The sequence below is a fragment of the Anolis sagrei genome, chromosome 2 (genome assembly GCF_037176765.1).
Source record: "Anolis sagrei isolate rAnoSag1 chromosome 2, rAnoSag1.mat, whole genome shotgun sequence".
Classification (NCBI taxonomy): Eukaryota; Metazoa; Chordata; class Lepidosauria; order Squamata; family Dactyloidae; genus Anolis; species Anolis sagrei.
In genome coordinates this window covers 110,631,144-110,652,277 of record NC_090022.1, presented here as the reverse complement: position 1 = coordinate 110,652,277, position 21,134 = coordinate 110,631,144, and the positions used below count along the sequence as shown (strand labels likewise).

The 21,134-nt window shown below is 39.1% G+C and overlaps 1 protein-coding gene across 5 annotated transcripts in view; it reads left to right on the top strand.

Annotated features, from left to right (window-relative positions):
• The window catches only part of GABRA6 (gamma-aminobutyric acid type A receptor subunit alpha6), a 46,266-nt gene extending 29,725 nt beyond the window's left edge, over window positions 1-16,541 (top strand). For 4 of the 5 annotated variants that reach the window (XM_060764972.2, XM_060764971.2, XM_060764974.2 and 1 more), the window contains 2 exons: window positions 8,575-8,841; window positions 13,090-16,541. In XM_060764972.2, the coding sequence (XP_060620955.2) occupies window positions 8,575-8,841; window positions 13,090-13,140 (318 nt within the window). In that variant the 3' untranslated portion in view covers window positions 13,141-16,541. Of the gene's footprint in view, window positions 1-5,624; window positions 6,473-8,574; window positions 8,842-13,089 lie in introns of those variants that run through there. The other variant, XM_067463732.1, reaches the window with a different exon arrangement.
• Window positions 16,542-21,134: the final 4,593 nt, after the last annotated feature.

The window sequence follows — 21,134 nt, the reverse complement described above, 5'->3', positions numbered from 1 at the left end:
CAGTGATTCCAGCCATGAAAGCCTTCGACAATACAAAAAGAGAATTGTATCTTCTCTCCTCCTGGTTTTCCAGCAGGCTCTGACCTCAAAAGGAAACAAAGATTTGGAAGGTCCAGATCCCTGAGGAAATTGCCTACTCTTGGATTAGATTGTAATGCATTATTATTGCTTCAAAATTGCACACTGTTCTGGGAATTATGTTCCCTCTTCTGTCTTCTCCTGTGAATTTCCTTTGAAACAGTACTTAACTAATGTAGAAGTGGGGTAAAATAGAAACAGACTTCAGGGCCTTCCTGCCAGAAACTCCATTTACTATTAAACAATCATAGTGGCTGATTCATATTTCAAATTGTGAAACTGATCTGAACAGCCACATAAATCAGAGAGCAGATTCTATTGCTTCACTTCTAACAGGAGTGAGCAGATTTCCTAGGTCAAGGTGTTGTTTCAGGGCCCATCCAGACATGCCAAAAATGTGGAACCTGTTTTGTTTTTACCAAGGTGTCTAAATGACGCTTCTGGTAAAAGTGAACTAATGAGGAGTAAACCAGTTTACTCTGCATTGATTAAATACCTCATATGATACAGATTTTAGTGAAAAATCTGGTTCTAATGAAGTACTAGGCCTGTGGGGATTGACTTCCAGGGTCATGTTTTGTGACACTGGTGGTCAATACACACAGCAATCTCACACTTTTGAATTTCTGGAGCCCAAAGGTGTGATAGGGCACCCATTCCCCCCCCCCCCTCAGTCCCACATTTAGCTCTTAAAACTTACCTGAAAGTGGCAGCCAGACACGGAGCCTGTTGGAAAGTTCTCCTGGCATGCTAAAATGGCGTGTGAGGAGATGAGAAGGGATTTATCTCATCCTTCCTCCCATTCTCCCATTTCTAGCAGAATAGAGGTATAGCTGACAGAATTGTAGTGGATGAACTGTAATGCAAATATTAAGTGCAAATACATTTATACAGTTGACTCTGCGTTCATGAATTTTGCATGGAATAAAAATATCCTCCACTCAACAAAATTCCAGAGGGGAAACCTTAATTTTGCCATTTAATAAAAGGAGCATACTTTTCCTGCACCGCTGCATATAATGTGACTTGATCATCCATGGTTTTGGTATTCACAGGGCATCCTGGAATCAAACCCTAATAGATAGAAATTGCCTCCTTCCTTCCAAATCTAGCTGGGTAGTGTAAGGGGGATTTTTTTATTATTTTAATACAATACAAAAAAGTGCACAAATGGCAGATATTAAATGTCATCCTTAAATCATCTCTGAGCCAGAAAGGTGTTTGTATTTTACTCATGCAGAAATTCTCCTATCAGAAAAATAAAGGGCTGGTATTTCAATTGGCATGCCCTAGCCAGTTAAGAACCCTTCTACACATGCCTAAAAACTTGGAAGATACCAGGATAAGAGGGAAGGTTGCTGAATTGCATTTGTGGAAAGTGCAGGTGGAATCGGGTTAACAGCTGAAAAGCACGTGTTTGAAAGGTGTGCTTAAAGCCGATTCCACTCCAAAAATGTGAATCTTTGCATGACTGTATATCCCAACAGTCATGGAAGACACACAACTTGAGTCTGAGCCCCCATGTGAAATAGCTGACTGCCCCACTTTTTAATGATGCCTGGAAGTGCCCTTAGTTGTGCTTGCTGCTGTTCCTCATATCTATGGGGGCAATATTGTTGTTGCCCACTATCAAAATGATTTTTAAAATGTCAACCTCATCATGTTTTTAAATACATCAGTTTTTTAAAAGCCACAGCAAGAATCTTAATACAAACTCTGTTGGCAACCTATTGCAATTATGCCTGAAGCCTCATTGAGTGATGTTCCTGCTTGTTTAATTTATTGAATGTTTATTGAGTGCAACAGTCTGATTTTCCCAGCATTAAAGCATCAAATATCTACTTCCTGAATTGAATAGATAACAAAGGAAATGAGAGGAAGTTCCATGTCCGGAATGTCAATTTGATGATATTATAATTGATTTTTTTATTTCATTGTACTTGCCATATGAGCTGATACTTCCAAGGAGATAAGGAAGATAGAAAAAGTTAATTAAATATAGATATGTGTAGATATAAGCATCTAAAAGGCATCAAATTACCTATACAAGTATTTATGTTACTGTGTACTAGAAACTGTTCTGATAGCAAAACCAAATATCTATAGCACAAATTTCTATAGGACAATTTGTAGTTACTTTATTACAGCTGTACCTTGAAAATATATGATGGTAGGTATAAACTGTATTTTTGAAGTAAAGTGTAAATAAAAAATACAAATAAAATAAATAGTCATAAATGCCATGAAAATGTGACACAGTAAAGAAAAGTAGCTGAATTTTAAGGCCTTAAGTCTAGGCTGCACTCATACAAGTCAGGAAATGTTTTCACATATATCCATTTGGAGTAACAGCAAGTCAAAACACAAATATAAAAATCCATAGAGGAGAAAGTGGAATACAATTAACAAATGAAAACAACACTGCTCAACCATCTTGTCTTCTTATCCTATTATTAGAAAACAATTCTCATTGGCACTTTTGAAAATAAATTATAGAAATGAGTGGATACAGGTCCTACTGCAGGTATTTATGGTACTCACTCTATGAAAGCTCAGTGTAATGTTTGGAATGTTGAATTAGGACTTGAGACATTAGTTTCATGGTTGCATTTAGCTAGGGAGGTATTTTGTGACTTTAGGTCGGCCATTTTCTCTCTAATCCTGTCTACATCAACAAATTAATCCCTCTTCTTTCTCTCCCCCTCTTTCTCCCCTTTCCTTCTCTTTCTCTCCCCCTTTTCTCTTCCTCTCTTGCCCTTTCTCTGCCTTTCTCCCCCCTTCTTATATCCCTTTCTTTTCTTTCTCTTTCATTTCCTCCCCTCCTGTTCTCTTCCCTTCTTTCTCCCCCTTTCCTTCTCTTTCTCTCCTCCTTTTCTTTTTCTGTCTTGCTCGCTCACCCTTTCTCCCCCTCTGTTTATATCACTTTCTTTTTTTCTTTCTCTCTTTCTCCTCCTCTTTCTTTCTTGCCTAGCTCTCTCCCTTTTTCTATCCCTTTTCCTTTTGTCTTTCTTCCTCCTCTTTCTTCCTTCTCTTTTATCTCTCTCCTTCCTTCTTCCTCTCCTTCCCTTTCTTTTTCCTGTTCTCTCTCTCTCCCCCCTATCATTTTCTCTTGCTTTTTATCTTTCTTCCTTTCTTTCCTTTTCCTCTCTCTTGTGTCCCTTTCTCCTTTTTCTTTCTTATTCCTGTCCCCTTGTCCCCCTCAATCTCTGTCTCCCCTTTGCTCTCTTTTGCTCTTTTTCTTTCTTTCTTGCCTCCTACTTTCTCCCCCTCTTCTTCTCTTTTTCTATCCCTTTTATTTCTCTTCATCCCCCTCTTTCTCTCTCCATTCCCTCGTTCTTCTTGTCTCCCTCTTTCTCTCTCTCCTCCTTTTTCTATGCCCTTTTCTTTCTCTTCCTCCCCTTCCTTCTTTCTCTCCCCTTATTTCTAACTTCTCTCCATCCCCTGTTGATAATGCTCTTATTTTTTCTTTCCACCTCTATCTCCCTTCTCTTTCTTTCAGTCCTTCCTTTTCTCTTTCTGTTATCCCCCCTTTCCCCCCTCATTATCTTTCTTTCCCTCTTTTTTATCAGTCTCTCTTTTTCTCTTGTGCCCTTTCTTTTTTCTCCCTTTCCTCTCCTTCTTTCTATCTTTCCTTCTTTCTTCCTCTCATTTTCTTTCTCTCTCTCTCTTGTGCCCTCTTTCTCACCCCCCTCTTTTATCTCCCTCCTTTCTTCTTCCTCTCTTTTTCCTGTTCTCTCTCTCTCTCTCTCTCTCCTTCTCCTATTATTTTCTCTTGCTTTTTATCTTTCTTCCTCTCTTTCCTTTTTCTCTCTCTTGTGTCCCTTTCTCCTTTTTCTTTCTTATTCCTGTCCTCTTTTCTTCCTCTCCCTCCCTTTCTCTCTCTTGTGCCTCTCTCCTGCACATAGGAATCTCTCCATATTTGTATTAGGATTTTTTTTTTTTTAAAAAAAACTTCTGGCTGTCCCCCACCCACTCTCCATTTTATCTTGAGACACAGAAGAGTTGTGAGGATGGTGGGGGAAGAAAGTCTGGGATGGGCAGGCCTGTGTGGGGACTTGCTCTGAGGTCCCGGGTGTATTTATCCTGCATATTAATTACATCTTTTGGCACTGCCTGGAAACACCCTGTCTGTGTGACATTGTGGTGTAAAGATCAGCATGTGGGGATAACTTTGCTCATAATGTGCAGAATGGGGCGAGGATCCCAACAATAAAGTAGTTTGAGTATTAAAAGCAAGCAAAATCTGAGAGTGACAGTGAGCAAAAGCAGTGGCTCAAAGACTCTGTTTATAAAGAAGGATTATTATGATGATTAGTGCAAGTGGACATAGATAGCCCTCTTTCTGCTTCTGTGACACATCTGTGGCTGATCTTCCTTTTAAATCTGTCTTCAGCTTGCTGTGTGAGAGGAGAAATAGAAAATCAAACATCTGTGTTCCTGATAGACAGGGCCCTGTCACCTATATGTAGGGCCTTTCAAACCATTTGCAAAGTATTTTCTCTGTCAGTTATTTGGGTTAATGTGAGTGGTGGTAGGATGAAGAATCAAGAAGGAAACATTTTGGAATGGGAAGATAGGAGGGATCAGGGAGCAGATGAGTTATTTGGGTCTGTGGAAATGTAGGTCAGCAGAATATCTTAATTTTCTTACATAAAATACCAAATTTGATAGAAGAGCAAACAGGTGCCCCTTTGAAGGTATCTTGGCTATTTACCTAAATAATGTTTTCCCTTCTCTTCTTTCAATCTGTTTTTTTCTTTAGCACTAAAGGAGGTACTGCCAGTTGCTGGAAAAGAGGGAACACTTTCCATACCAGCATGTGTGTGTTTGTTGGTTTGTTGTCAAATTCCATAGGCCTCCTCTTATTCTAGTGATTCATAATTCCAGCTTGTGGGGCAATGTTTGGGACGTTTTATCCTGTTCAGCCCCCAGACATTCCATAGATGTTTTCAAAAGTGTAAAGACTGGGCATGAGTCTGAGCATGTAACAGCATGAGCTGTGCCAATGCTGAAGCAAGGCCTGACTTATGATAGTGGGGCAGGACCCAGGGGGCAATTAGTTCCAATAAGAATAAGATGAAGGCTCTCAGGTTTGTAGGATCTCAAGTTGGGTAAGTGACCTGTTCTTGATGGGGCATCCCTAAATCCACCTCTTCCATTGATGGCTCAAATGGACTCCATGGCCTAGAGTACTTAAGTTAAACTTTGACTGGTCATCTAGTTCTGTTATTTTTTTCTCATAACAATAACCAAGCTAAAATAATTCCTCTATTGGTATCTTCCCAATTGGATTACTGTAATAATGTAGATATTTGCTGGAATATTTAGAAACCATATAACAGTGGCTACCAGTCTGAATTCATGATGTTGGCAATGACATTCAAATCTTTAAATGGCATCCAAATTTGCACATGTGTTTTGGGTTTTAAAATGTATTAAACTGGTTTCACCTTGTTATATCTTGTTATATCTTGTTATATTTTAAAATATGGTTTTGTCTGCTAAAATTGTTTCTGTCTGTTTCATATTGCTTCTGTGGGTGCTAGAAACAATATCATACGAAAGCTGACTGGCACAACCTGGGGATCAAAACCAGATACAGTGAAGACATCTGCCCTTGCGCTGTGCTACTCTGCTGCTGAGTACGCATGCCCAGTGTGGAACACATCTCACCACACTAAAACAGTGGATGTGGCTCTTAATGAGACATGCCGCATTATCACGGGGTGTCTGCACCCTACACCACTGGAGAAATTACACTGTTTAGCCGGTATTGCACCACCTGACATCCGCCGGGAAGTAGCAGCCAATAGTGAAAGGACCAAGACAGAGACATCTCCATCTCATCCCCTGTTTGGGTATCAGCCAGCACGTCAACGACTTAAATCTAGAAATAGTTTTCTAAGATCTACAGAGACACTCGCTGGAACACCTCAGCAAGCGAGAGTCCAAAAGTGGCAGGCTCAAACCCAGAACCTCAACCAATGGCTGATACCAAATGAGAAACTCCCCCCTGGGCACACAGAAGACTGGGCGACTTGGAAGGTGCTGAACAGACTGCGCTCTGGCACCACAAGATGCAGAGCCAACCTTCAGAAATGGGGCTACAAAGTGGAATCCACGACATGTGAGTGTGGAGAAGAGCAAACCATTGACCACCTGCTGCAATGCAACCTGAGCCCTGCCACATGCACAATGGAGGACCTTCTTTCAGCAACACCAGAAGCACTCCAAGTGGCCAGATACTGGTCAAAGGACATTTAACCAACTACCAAACTCACACATTTTGTATTTTGTCTGTTTGTTTGCTTTGTTCTGTTAGAAATGTAAAATAATTTGACTGGTTATCCTGACACGACAAATAAATAAATATTGCTTCTGTTGGTTAAAATGAGTTTATTGAGTGCTGCTTTGTGCATTTATATAGCTATTTTTGAATGCTTATATATTTCCCTTCATCAATCTTAGAATCTGAAATAATATTTCTGAATGAGACTGCAGATTAATCTATCCCCCCTTTTTGAGTAAAAATAATGAAGAGTCTTTCAACACTTTCAAAATCAATGCATTCATCATGGAAGAAATGTTTTAAAGAAAGGTGTTTGCGATGTCTTGCCATTGGCAACAATGCCTGTATCATTTCGCTCTACATTTTAAAAGTCAAAAGAAAGTAAGAAAGATAAAAAGTTGCATTCCCTACTAGGTTGTTAATTAATTAATTTTTTATTTATTTCGAGCATTTCTACCCCACCCTTCTCAACCCCCTAGGGGGGACTCACAGGGCAGCTTCCAGCCGGCACATATTCGATGCCTACAATTCAGCACAATAAATAACCTAACAAACATCAATAGTTAAAACATTAAATTAATACAATAAAATCTCATAGAAAGGTCAGCCTGGTGGCCAACGTTTCGCCAGTACATGAGTCCAATCAGCATATCATAATCCATTTCCAAAGCTTTAGTCATCATTGTCCTTATCAGTCTGCCCGATTACCCAAAGGCCTGGTCCCATATCTATGTTTTTAATTTCCTTCTAAAAGAGAGGAGGGATGGCGTTAATCTAATTTCCACAAGGAGTGAATTTCACAGGCGGGGGGCCACCACCCAGAAGGCCCTATCCCTTGTCCCTGCCGGTCTCATTTGTGACAAAGGCGGGGCCGAGAGCAGGGCCCCTCCAGAAGATCTTAAATTCCTAGGCGGGACGTAGAAGGAGATATGTTTGGACAGGTACGCTGGGCCGGAGTCGTATAGGGTTTTATAGGTCAAGACCAGCACTTTGAATTGTGCTCAGAACTGGATTGGCAGCCAGTGGAGCTGACATAACAGAGGGGTGGTGTGCTCCCTGTATGACGCTCCGGTGAGTAATCTGGCTGCCACCCATTGGACTAGCATGTTGCAGTAATCTATTCGGGATGTAACAAGGGCATGGACCACTGTGGCCAGATCCGACATCCCAGATAGTCCTTTTGCTCTCTGACAATGGTCCTCCATGCACAATCTGGAGTTCCAGCTTTGTGTGGAATACCATAGCTGCATGTAGCTGATTACACTCTCAGCCTTTCTAGAGTTGATCTCTGCCAGTCTGAAAAGGTTGGAGGAACAGTGTTCTGCTTCTCCATCTGCTTTCTCCCTGTTCTGTTTCAGAAGGCCTGAAGAGGGTTGCTTTCTTCCTTACTGGGACCATCTTCTGACAACTTCCACATCTGCTTTTCTTCATGGGCTGATTATATTTATTAATTCATAATCACGCAGTCACTGGGGAGTACACCTCATGAAATCCTTCTTACATGTTTATGCATAAAGGTATTCTTGTTACATTGGCAGGCTGTCCTGCCATCTAGGTGTGTGCAAAGTCAAAGCTATAAAAAAGGTAATGTATGAACAAGAGCTGGAAACTGAAAAGAGGAATTATTCTACAGATGCAGAAGGGTGATATTGCTAGTAGATAAAAGGAGAGAAAAGCACATATGGGAGCAATTTCACAGAGTTCAGTATTTAAGTGAATAAAATAGGCAAGGTTAGAATTTGTCCTGGAAAATTACAGTTTATTAGAGGAAAATAAAGAGGAACACTAAAGAAGACAGAATTGAGAACATTCACTCTTTGCGGTATGACTTTCTCTCACTTTTCTCTACTGACTCAATTTGTTTTTCAATCTGATTTTTTAAAAGATATACTGTATATACTCTTTCTTATGAAATAAATGGGACTTTCTCATATTATTTAATGTCAAAGCATTCCATCAAATACAATTGTCCAAAAACAATGACAGTCAGACACAAAATGCATGCGTTCATGCATTTGATTGAGAGTTACTTGCAATGTTTCTGGGCTTTTTGGTTTCGTGTACAGTTGTGATCAAGCTACAGATGATAAGAGAGAAGAAAATGATAAAAAAGTAAAATAACAGGAAAATAACAAAAAACATTGTGAATAAAATTCAGAACCACATTTCCAGGAAATTGTGCAGTAATGTTATTTTCTTTTTTACAGCACTCTGATTCGAATTGCAATCTGAAGAAACGAATGAACTCCATGACATCTCAAACAGATCAGTCCCCTGAAACAAGTATATTGTCCAATAGCGCATCTCAAGGTCAACAAATATCTGCTCCTTCACCACCTTCACCACCACCTCCACCACCAGAAATCGGAGGCACAAGTAAAATAGACCAATATTCTAGGATCCTTTTTCCCGTGGCATTTGCAGGATTCAATCTAGTATACTGGGTGGTTTACCTTTCAAAAGACACTATGGAAGTGAGTAGTAATATTCTATAGCAAGGTGGCATGTGAGGGTGTTTCCAGATGGACAGCTCTTATCATTCTTGGTCAGAAGGCCTTGTATAATTATTCCATCTTTCTAGGTACCTGTCCAAACAGGACCTTTATTGCAGTATCTACCGCAATAAAGGGGCTGTCCAGACTATGTACTGGACAGTCCCGAATTAATTTGCTACAAACCAGGAAAACCCTTTTTTGTAGCGAATTAATTTGATAGTGGATTTATTCCGTGCCTTCTTGGAGGGAACAGGATAAATCCACTATTTCCAGACACCATTCCCACAGTTTACCGGGATAAATAAGCCCGATAAACTGTGGGAATACCCACCCTCCCCCAAGCCCCAAGACCCCTTAGAAAAGTAATAAAAACTCCATTACAAGCCTCGGCTGGCTCTCCCGGCATGTAGAAATGATGCACCAGGAGAGTGGGAAGGGATTTCCTTCCCTTCCCCCTACCCTCCTGGGGCGGCTGAGGCTTGTAATCAAGGATGGGTAAATTTTTATTACTTTTCTAAGTAGTCTGGGGGCTTGGGGGAGGAGGTAGGGTCTCCAGATGTTCTCTCAGGCTAGCACGCACTTTCTGGGGTAGGTGTGGACAGGCCCCCAGGAAAATCCGCATTTTTTAAATGCAGATTCTCTTGGAATAAAGGCCTGTCTGGATCTGGCCTAAGAGAGGAAAGCAGATAGAAGAGTTGATAGGACGATACAAGTGGATTGCAATGAAAGATGACATAATCAGGAGGCTTTCCCCCCATAGGATTCTGTGTGAATTGCAGCAAATGGACAATCAAATCCTTGTCTGGAAGCATCCTCTATTTGCTTGATATGATATATAATTTTCTGATACATCAAATGTTGAGAATCATTTTAATGAAAATATACAGTTGGTGTCAACAAGCAATCTTCTGTGACTAAAAATGTTTTCTGTTCATTTTTGGAAATCAAGAAAACCAATCATGAAAAATCATCTGTGCATGGACTTGCCTTTTATATGGAAATGATTTGAAAATGGGTTCATGCAAAGGCAGGGGGATAAATAGGGATGGCGGTACAAGAAATCTTTCCTGGCACGAACTTCAGCAGTTTATTACAATATGGGTCAATTCCTCCCATTCCAGCCGGGGCCCATGCCCATTCTTTGTCCACTCCAGGGATACTGTTTGTTGTGCATGGCCATCTCCATGGCAGGGTTTATGGTGAAGAGATGGAAAACTCTTCTTCCTTTTGGCTTTCATATGTGAACTTATTTTAGGATTAAATTCAGCATGTTTAGGATCAGGATGCAGAGAAGTTAAGGGGAAATATACTACCAGCTGAGTATACTCCTAACCAGGAGGTTAAATGGATGGGACAGTATGCTGTCATGAACTCTAAGAAGGAATTCACTATGACATGTTGATGAGGACACTAAAAGTTATCTTTTTTATACCAAGCTGGATTTCTGGTCCCCTTTCTGTCCTTTCAACTCGGACTCACCATCAGCTTTAATTCTGGGATTTCAAATCCTCTTTTCTAGCCTTATATGGAAATTCTTGTTGTTCTCCGCGTCTCTCATCCAAATACTAACCTTGCTTAGCTTTCAAGGTCAAACACAATGAGATATGTTCAGGCTAATTTTGTTTTCTGGTATAATCCTAACTCCATATTTGGCTATACCGGTGTTTCAGAATATTCACTTATATTTCTGAGCCTATCTTCATTATACTATTCTTGGCTTTCCTGTATCTCAAATCATGTGCAACAGGAAGATCTGTCAATGAAAGGTTGTTTTTATGTAGTTGGCTGAATTGGGATGCACATTTTAAATCTGAAAATCTCCTTTCAGTGGGTAGCATCCAACAGGGCACATTTGCTGACAGAATGAATTGAGAGGAGGAGATTACAATGACTCCAACCCTCACACACATAAAAAAGCTGATAAACCCTCCTAAACTCATTTCCAGGTGATACCAAAGGCTGCAGCAGGAAGGGAGAGGAAAAAAAGAAGCCATTGCGTTGGTGCTAAAACATTGGTGCAATCTTGAATTTATGCTAGAGGGGTTATTTATATTAAATCTTTATAAGAGGCTTTGATGGGGCCTGCCACCAAATGGAAGGACTGATTTCTGAAAAATGGGATATTATTGTAATGGTATGGTCGTAGGTGGGGGTCCCCTGATAGAGTAGTAAGAGTAGCAAGAGTTGATTTGTGGCTTGTTTAGGTTGCTGCCTTACTGAGAATCTCATTTAATATGATGTAATTTAAATGAGCATAGGGACAAATTCAAAACCGGACGTCTGCTGTGTAACTTTACATAGTCATATTTGAAGCAGAGTACTTTCTGCCATGTGATTGGTCCAGGAGAATATGGGTCTGTTACTTTAAAAAGCTGACAGATGTTTAATTAAAGAAGCATGCATGGTGAGGTTTATAAATTGCAAAATCAAAACATTCAATCAATTGTTGTAAGAGGACGGACATCCTTTTCCACATAAGATCAGTTTGTAATTAATTTGGATGGAATCTATCAGTGTGTGGCGTCGCTGTCATGCGTACATAAAATTGGATCAATGCCACATATTTCATAGTTTATCTAACACAAACACACTCCTCTCATAATCACAGTGAGATTTACCACTTTGTAAATTAGCACAGACAGACAGAGACAGACAGAGATTGATGGAGAAAGGATTTCCCCCTTCATTTCCTTTCTTTTAAAGAAATTGCATCTGTGAATACAGAATTAAGGACAAAATACAAATTTTGGAAGCATAACCAAAAGGTTCTCCTTCATCAATTAGATTTTCTACCTTGAATTGTATATTCTGTCTCTCTCTGTATGTGTGTATCTGTAGGTAGGTAGAAAGATAAATGAATGTGATTAACGAACAGAAGTAGAGAGAGAGAGAGGGAGGGAGGGAGGAAGAGTTACTTTCTGATTTCTTCTGTTGCCAGGGATGAAACTGAGCTGCATAGTACAAAGCTGTTTAGAACAGTATTTTATCAGCTTTCTTAGTGGATGATATTGTCCTCTACATTGAGGCCATGTGATGTTAGAATTTTGGTCTATAAATCCAGCATAATGCTGCAGTGTAATGTAAGAATATGATGGCAAAATTAATCAAGAATCAAATTCAAATCAAGTAGAAAGATGTACAAAACATTGCTTTAGTGTAGGTTAACCAGGATAATATACATTTGATTTATAGATAGGAGATAAATGCATATGTTTATTTTCCCTAATACAAGTAGTGGAACTTAAATGTTCTCGACTTTGGATGAATCAGGTTTTACTGTCTTGATCTCCTGTAAGTTTATTTATTCAAATATTTAAACCATGTCCTATATCAAAAGATATCATAGCAGCTTACAAAAACAATATAACAAATGAAAAAAAATAAACAGTTTAATAATTAAATACTAATAATTTGAGTAAGACAAAACATAATATTATAATAACACACACACACACACACACACATACCGAGTAAGCTTCCAGTCCACCACAAGATGTCTTTGTGTCCATCCATCACTATCAGCCACTTGTGTGGAGGATTTTGGAGTATTTAGGATTTCGGAATTCCAGATAAAGAATGCTCAACCTTTATTGGAATTGGTAATAACCTATCATTTATAACACTGATTATACTTTTAGTTTCTTGGTAATGAAAGATCTTTCACCCTTATTTTATCAATTGTTTTGTGCTTTTATGACTGCCTGGGGCATTTTCCAACTGAGCAATATATAAATGAAATGAATAGATAAGAAAAATGAATTAATCTATAAGCCGCCCCAAGTCCCTTTTGGGAAATGCTGGTGAGATATAAATAAATAAATATGGTTATTATTATAAATATTAAATAAATTAAATTGGATTCAGTAAGGGAAATTGTGAGGATTGGCATGAAGGGGATTAATTATTTCTGATTTCATCACTTGCATCACTTTTAATGCCAATTCCTTTCAAATAATCAGTATGAGGGACTATAAGTCTTTATCAAGCTGCATTTCTATTGCTGGAGAGGGAAATGTCTGTAAAAGAATGAGTCAAAGAAAGGGAGAGAGACTGCCATGCACATTTGCTATCGGGCATTATTGAGTCAAACCAGCTATGATTTCCCCATACAATGTGTTGCTGATTTAGTCTTTCTGAGACAAATGAAAATCAATAGTAGTTGTCTTGCTGATTGACTGCCCTTTAGGGAGTATTTTACTGAATTTTCTTTTGAATCTTTTCTTTCAGTTTTTTGAACCTACGGCAATGCATATTCGAAATGACCATCAAGCCTACTGATGAGTACCAACTCAGGTGTGACACAGAACTGAAAGATTTACTGGACTAAGTGGCTAGGACAAAGGACAATTGGAACATTCTAGTCACTCAGAATATAAAATACTCCAGATTTTGAAGATGCTACCTGAGGACATGAAAGTTGACACATGAATGGCACAATCCTTGAAATGTATGCACCTGTGGAAGGTGATTGCTAGAACACGTTCTTCTGTTGATTCACTTCTTGTTCTGGCCATGTTGCTAAATAGCTCAGGGCTAAGGCCTCAGTTTAAATGTTCAGTTTTTAAATGGCAAAAATGTCCCCTACAATGTGAATTCCTTTGTTAAGTACAAATTCAAATTGCACAGTTTTGTGGCACAAATATTCTACACCAGCTTTACATTTCTAGTATAGATGAGTTTTTAAGCTGATATGCAATTTAATTTTATGAATTCTTACTCAGATGCAAATTTAGCAAATTCATTGGGGTGTATTCCTCTGTATGGGACCACAGACTTGATCTGATTAACTTAGGACAAAATCAGTTTTTGCTAGAGTGGGTGTTATGTTTAAATAGTTCAGGGACCAATGCACTTTGCGATGAAGCCTTTATCCAGAAAAACAGAATATTCATAACCCTTTAACATCTTCATCCACCTCAAGCTTACTTACAATGAAGATGGGAAAAGAGTGGCCTTGCCCTGCCTTTATTTAATGCGAAACTGGGAATTTCCTTCCTACTGGTGGATTAACAATGTAGTCTTGTGCAGAAGTAAGTTCTGTTGTGCTTGGCAGGGCTCTTATTCCATGGTAAGTATGCACAGAATTGCATCCTGAACAAAAAAAAAATGGTTTAAGGCACTATGCATGGATCATGGTCATGTGCATGGAGCTCCTGTAACCAGATACTGTAATGCTATTCTAATGTAAAAGTGACACTAATGAAAACATTTTTCTAAAGGAGGATCCACTTTGTCTACACCTAGAAGCTCTGGGGTCACCTCCAAATCCTTTTAATGGGATTTGTGTTTATATCACTCAAACAAGGTATGTATAGAGGAGCACACCATGTATTAGAATAGTGCATCACAAGTTATTTGATTCTGAGCACAGGGATTTTTCCTCAATGTATCATGGCCTGGGACAATATTTCTGTTCATTGGCTACAGTTATTTCTTTTTTCCTTGGAAATGGGATCCTCAACCAATGGTTTAGAAACCATAGGTAGCAGTAATCCTCCTCTAGGGGAAAAGAGAAACTCCATAACAAATATTTGAGTAGATTTTTTTGTTTTGTTTTAGATTACTGTAGTTTTAGGACCCTTCCAAACAACCCTATATCCCCGAATATCAAGGCAGAAAACCCCACATTATCTGAGTATGGACTCAGATATCCTAGTTCAAAGCGGATATTGTGGGATTTTCTGCTTTGATATTATTAAGGAATTTAGGAATGTGTGGAAGGACCCCTAGTTTATTTTTATATTATTGTAGTTAGAGTATCTGTGGGAAAGTTCATAAAAGCAGAGGTGGCTTATCAAATATCCTGACCCCCAATTCTTCAGGTCTTTGAAAACCAACCCTTTGAATTGCACCAGGAAACAAATAAGAAGCCACTGTGTTTCAGGTAAGGATAGAGTAATATGACCAACGAAGTGCAGGCCAGAACAATCTGGACACTGCACAATGTGTTTTCACACATTCTTAAGTTCCATACTACAGAAAATGACACTACAGTGAGTAGACTGAAGTAGGATGGTGGCTAGTTCTGCCTTCTCCATGAAATGGGTAGAGCTGGTGTACAGGCCAGAGCGGGGCAAAAGTCCTCTTGACAGCAGCCATTTGATCTTCCACGTGTTGAATTAGAGTTGATCTCAGCTCCCATTCCTTTTTAACAAACCAATTTGTAATCTATTATTTGAAGTTGGTTCATTTAAAATAAACCACAGTTATGATTATGGTGATAAAAGAGAGAATATGTAAGTGTAAACTTCCAGTTCTTCCCACATGTTTGCACAGGAGGGCTCAGAAGGAGAGGCTAGGCTCATTCTTGTAATGCTAAATCATTTTAGCATAGCATCTGAAACGCTTTTTTAAAATGAAAAAATACTGGGCATTTCAATCTAGGATCAACATATGCAAATTGTGTGAGAGAAGTTGAAAGATTAACTGTTGGCATACTCTGCTGAGTTGCTCTTTCATTTCTCATGTATCTTAATAGAACAGGTATGAAATACTGTCTGCAAATCCAGCAGCTCTTTCATTTCAGATCTCTTCTGGAGGCATCTGGCTCTCTTGTACCCTTTTATGGCACACAATTTTTGCTGTAGTTCTTTGTAATGATCTTAGAATATCTGGGCATGAATGTAATGAGACTGCACTTTGTTCCTCAACCCATTTTCCTTCCAGTGAATGAGAGATTGGAGATTGGTAATGCAAAGGAACAGGCAACGGAGAGGGTATTCTACTCAAAGCACTGTGTGGCTGAAGGTTCCTTATTACATTACAGTAAGAACCCCTAATGAGGCTCACACCCTTTGGTCACAGCACAGCTGCAAAGGGTTTGGGGCCTCTGTTATGCATTTGGGTTTCAGAAAAATGAGGTATCTCACGCATCGGCCTGTGAAGAGGTATGCATGTTGCACTATTGTACCTTATAGGGGAAGCTGGGGAGGGGAGGCTGGAATAACTCCTTATGTTTTTATGTTACTCTTTTGGAATAAGTCATTTCCAAAAAGGAGTCAGATGAATGTTTGGCTCTTTGTGCAATTACATTTTGTCTTTTAATAAAAATGTATATTTTATATGTACACTTGTAAATATGTAAATATAGTTTTAACATCACTTGATATAGCAATAATTTATGACTATGAAAGTACTGAATTTGGAAAGAAGCCCCTGATGTATGAGGTTAAATGTATTTGAACTATTTATTTCTGTATTATTTTGTTAAACTAATAACAATGTAGAGGAAGAAAGTAAAATGCAGCAATACTATAAGATTGAATAGAAAAATGTTAAATATTGGTTTTGAATGTACTCTTAAAATATAAAGTTAGCTCTCTCTCCACTTTTTATGGACAACCTTGTATTCCAGCACTATTGTGGGTCTGCTTCACCATGCAACAGTTATGGCCTCCATCTAAAATACATTTTACACATGGCATTATTTAATGGCTCATGCACTGTTACTTTGAGATGACTAGAAGTTTTACTGATGGCTCAGTTTCTGCATGGATGCCTTGGATCTTCTCATTTAAGTAATAGAAAGAATTTTAATGAGATATTTGTTTTTTATAGTAGTAAAGCAATATTTATTTTATTAAATGCTTTGTAGAAATATATCATGGCCATGCAACTACTTTGTAATAATCTTGCTGTCTATATCATAATAAATCTTCTGACTTTTATGTGAAACAGAACATTGTTGATGAATATTCAACTTGGAGATATAAGCAAAGCCATGAATTAAAAACAGAGCTGTTCCAGAAAGGTTTTTTTTTTTTTGCTCTTCATGATTAATGCAAACATCTTAGACTGATTCATGGTCCAAGTGTTTTACTAAAAAAAAGAAGAAGAGAAAAAGAAAAAGGGAAGAGGAAAAAACCAAAAAAAAAAAAAAAAAGAAAAAAAGAAAAAAAGAAAAAAAGGATACGACATGCCACAGTATACAGGTGCAAATCTTAGTTTGAAAGACATACATACAAAATGTTTTGTGTAAAATGCTAAAAGATAATCCCATTATGGAGCACTTTTTAACAAAAAGGCTGTAGATATTGAGAAACTGATACTTTTCAGAAAGTAAATTTTCTGGGATAAATTATGCAGAATTGGCATATACTGAAAATAGATGGATCCATCTACCTCAGGCATCCTCAAACTGTGGCCCTCCAGCTGTTTGGGTCTCCAACTCCCAGAAGCCCCATCAAGCTTGTTCAATTGTCAAGAGTTCTCGGAGTTGAAGGTCCAAACAACTGGAGGGCCACAGTTTGAGGATGCCTGAGGTAGATGGATCCATCTATTTTCAGTATATGCCAATTCTGCATAATTTATCCCAGAAAATTTACTTTCTGAAAAGAGATGTTTGTATCAGTTTCTCAATATCTACAGCCTTTTTGTTAAACAGCTGGAGGGCTGCAGTTTGAAGATGCCTGATCTACTTCTTATCAGCCTAGTTCATTGAGGACACTTAATAACTACTTGTAAATAACAAATAATTTCAATTTGTTTTCATAGGTCTTTGCAGTGGAGATTACTGGCTATTTATATCGAGTGAGATTGTGCCAGAATTTGTGACATTACACACACTTTTCAGTAATGAGATTATCTGACCAGTTCGTCAAATATGAAATAGTAAACTATAATGACATAAACAAAACACAGCATTCATAAAATTAAAAAAATGAAAATAGTGAAAAGAAATGTTCAAAAGATAGGAGAAATTAAAAACCTTCACAATGAAGATAGCAGAGCAGCAGCTACAAGAATGGCATCACATTAACAGTCCCATTTCCTTTCACTCATTGGAGCACATGGAGGTAAGCACCTGAAGAGGGTTTTGGGGTCTGGGTAGCTGTAACAGGGAGGATTCAATGAGACAAATAGTGAGAATGTTGGATTAACAATGGATCTGGCCATTTAGGGAAAATGAAGGCCCTTTTAGAAGTGGTTGAATTTTAGTCCTAACACATCAGTAATTCCTCTGACTTGACTGAACTCAACTATTTCATTTCTTTGTGGCATGTTTGCATTGTGGTTGATGAAGCAGTTAGTTCCCAATAAGTCATAAAGTTGGTTACGGAAGAGATTGGGGGCTCCACTGTATATTTTGTAGGATTAAGTAAGATATGTTTTAATATTTATTGATTTGAATACAGTACATCCCCTCTATCCTTATCTGGATTACTCTGTAGATAATACCAAACCCCATTGAAATGAAGGACTTCTGACAGAAGAATATAATAGAGTTTATATTCTGCCTTTCTACCAAAGTAAAACTCAAAGCATCTTACTGTATAATTTAAATGTGTGTATGTGTGTGTGTGTGTGTGTATAATCTCCATATATTGTCAGAACTTGGAAGCTCTTGGAACAAAACATGCTCACAAAGGCCAATCCTTGGATACAGCTTTCTTCCGTCTTACCACAGTCATAAGAAAGACAGATCTAAAGGTTTCCCACCAACCCCCTATATATATCATTCACCCATCCCACCCCCCTCTACTGACTACATTCCATTCCCACAGTTGCTATCCTTCAGTTTTGTTTTCTCCTAAGATCAGGTGGCCTTATCTGTGATGTGCTCTCATTCATTCTCTCACAACTTCTCCCTCTTCACATCATGTGGGGGAGGGGGGGCAGGACGGAGCAGTTAGTTCTAAGGTAGTATGGATATCCTGACACATATATCAGAAAAAGAAAAAAAAACTTTAATTATTTTATTTAAAACAGTTTAAACTGCATTTTAAAATAGCAAAATGTCAAAACGACAGCACATATCACTGAAAAAAAAAATCTGCCTCAGTTAAGAGCCCAAAAGAGCATATTTAAAACATTTTTAACCTGATAACAGGAAAATACCAGAGAGAGGGCAAACTCAATCTGATGTGAGGAGTTCCACTGACTGATTAGCCACTGAGAAGGTATGTTCCCACATTCTCACTAGATGCACCAGTGAAGTTGGTGATACAATGGCTGCATCTACACTGCCATTTAATGTAGTGTAGGAAACACATTGCCTTGCTGTGTCCAAATAACACATAAGCGAATGCGCTTTAACCCAGGAGAAAATAATCCATTTTGACCCCCAGCTCATCTGAATCTCCCAGGAAGATCTGGACCTTTGCAGGTGTTTTGAAAGTGAGGACTGCCATCTCAGATTGCCATGTATGATCCTTGTCATCCTACATTCCATGGGTTTAAGACAGTTGTATGTGGACTCCATGCGACTCAGAACAAATATTTTTATGCCACTTCTAGTTGCATTATGTGGCTTTATGGAAGGACCATGAAAGAAGAGTTTGAGAGACTTAGACCCCTTCTACAATGCCATATAATCCAGTATCTGATCCCAGATTATCTGCTTTGAACTAGATTATATGAGTCTTCACTGCCTTATCATCCAGTACAAAGCAGATAATCTGGAATCAGAAACTGGATTATATGTCAGTGTAGAAGGGGCCTGAGAGAAAGGAGATAGTAAAATCTGAGCAAGCTTGTGTGGGGAGATTCAGTCTTTTAGATCCCATTGCATTGAGCCATCACAGTTAAAGTGGTGTCAAACTGCAGTAATTCTATAATCTAGATGCATCCATAGTCAATACTATAGCTGCAGCATTTGGGGCTCTCTGAAATTTGCAAAGAGTTCCCAAAGGCAACTCCAAATAGAGTAATCCAGATATGTTAGAGTAATCCAGATGGTTCCTTAAAAGTTCAGTTTATTACTCTAAGGTCATTTTTCTGAAAACTGTTCAGGAAGGGATGGTTATCAATATTATACTACATTGGGATGAGCATGGCTAAGGAAATTTCAGTTATACATCACAAATTCAAATAACTCGGCTTACAGAATAAACGGAAATCCAGTACCTTCATAGCAACTCCTGACCAAAAAAGCATAAAGTGATAGACAACTTTAGTTCAGCTCAAACCATTCTCTTTTAGTAGTCTAGTAAAGTGATTCACTTATAAAACGGTTGTAAAATTCATGCATTTGTCAATGTTCACATTTTGTTCACATGACACACTCCACCTTAGTACCTGAAGGTTGTTTGGTGTGTTTTTCGAGGAATTCAATGATGACATATGGGATGGTGCTTAGGGAAGGAGTAGGAAGAAAGGGAACTTAGTGGATAGTTATTTCGGCTTTGTGCTCCTCTGTTGAATCTGACAACCCTGGCTTCTATATATATATACTAGCTTGGGGACCCGGCGTTGCCCGGGTTATTAGAGAAAGTGGGTAATGGCGGTTCTGTATGCCAAGTTTGGTCTTTATTGGTCTTTGGATAATGGCTGCATTATTTTCAGGAAGTGAGTGAAGGTACTTGAAGTCCCATCATCCATGGGCCATCCTCCTACAAACAGCAGCAGGATATAGAGTGGGTCATGGGGGCTCTGTGTGCCAAGTTTGGTCTTTATCAGTCATTAGATGAAGGTGTCAGTGGTGTCAGTAAGTGAGTGAAGGTACTGCAAGTCCCATCATCCAAAGTCCATCCCCTTTCAAACTGCAGCAGGATGTAGAGTGGATCATGGGGGCTCTGTGTGCCAAGTGTGATCTTGATTGGTCATTCGAAGAGGTTTGCAGCAATCTTCGGAAGGGAGTGGAGGTACTTGAAGTCCCATCATCCATGGTCTGTCCTCCTCCAAACTGCACCAGGATGTAGAGTGGGTCATTGGAGCTCCATGTGCCAAGTGTAGTCTTGATTAGTCATTGGCGAGGGTCTCAGTGGTCTCAGGAAGTGAGCAAAGGTACTGCAAGTCCCATCATCCATCTCCAAAGTTTTCCAAACAACACCAGGACGTAAAGTGGGTCATGAGGGGTCTATGTGCCAAGTTTGGTCGTGATCCGTCATTGGATGAGGTTTGCAGAGGTCTCAGAATGTGAGTGAAGATACTGGAAGTTCCATCATCCATGGTCCACCCTTCTCCAAAACTGCAGCAGGATGTAGAGTGGGTCATGGGGGCTCTGTGTGCCAACTTTGGTTTTGATTGGTCATTAGATGAGTTTTGCAGCAGTCTTGGGTAGTGTAGGTACTTGAAGTCCCATCATCCATGGTCTGTCGTCCTCCAAACTGCTCCAGGATGTAGAGTGGGTCATTGAAACTCCATGTGCCAAGTCTAGTCTAGTCTCCATTGTCCGTACTCCTCCAAACAGCACCAGGATGATCGGACATTAGTAAGGGTTGCAGCAGTCTTGGGAAGGGAGTGGAGGTACTTGAAGTCCCATCATCCATGGTCTGTCCTCCTCGAAAGTGCACCAGGATGTAGAGTGGGTAATGGGGACTGTGTGCCAAGTT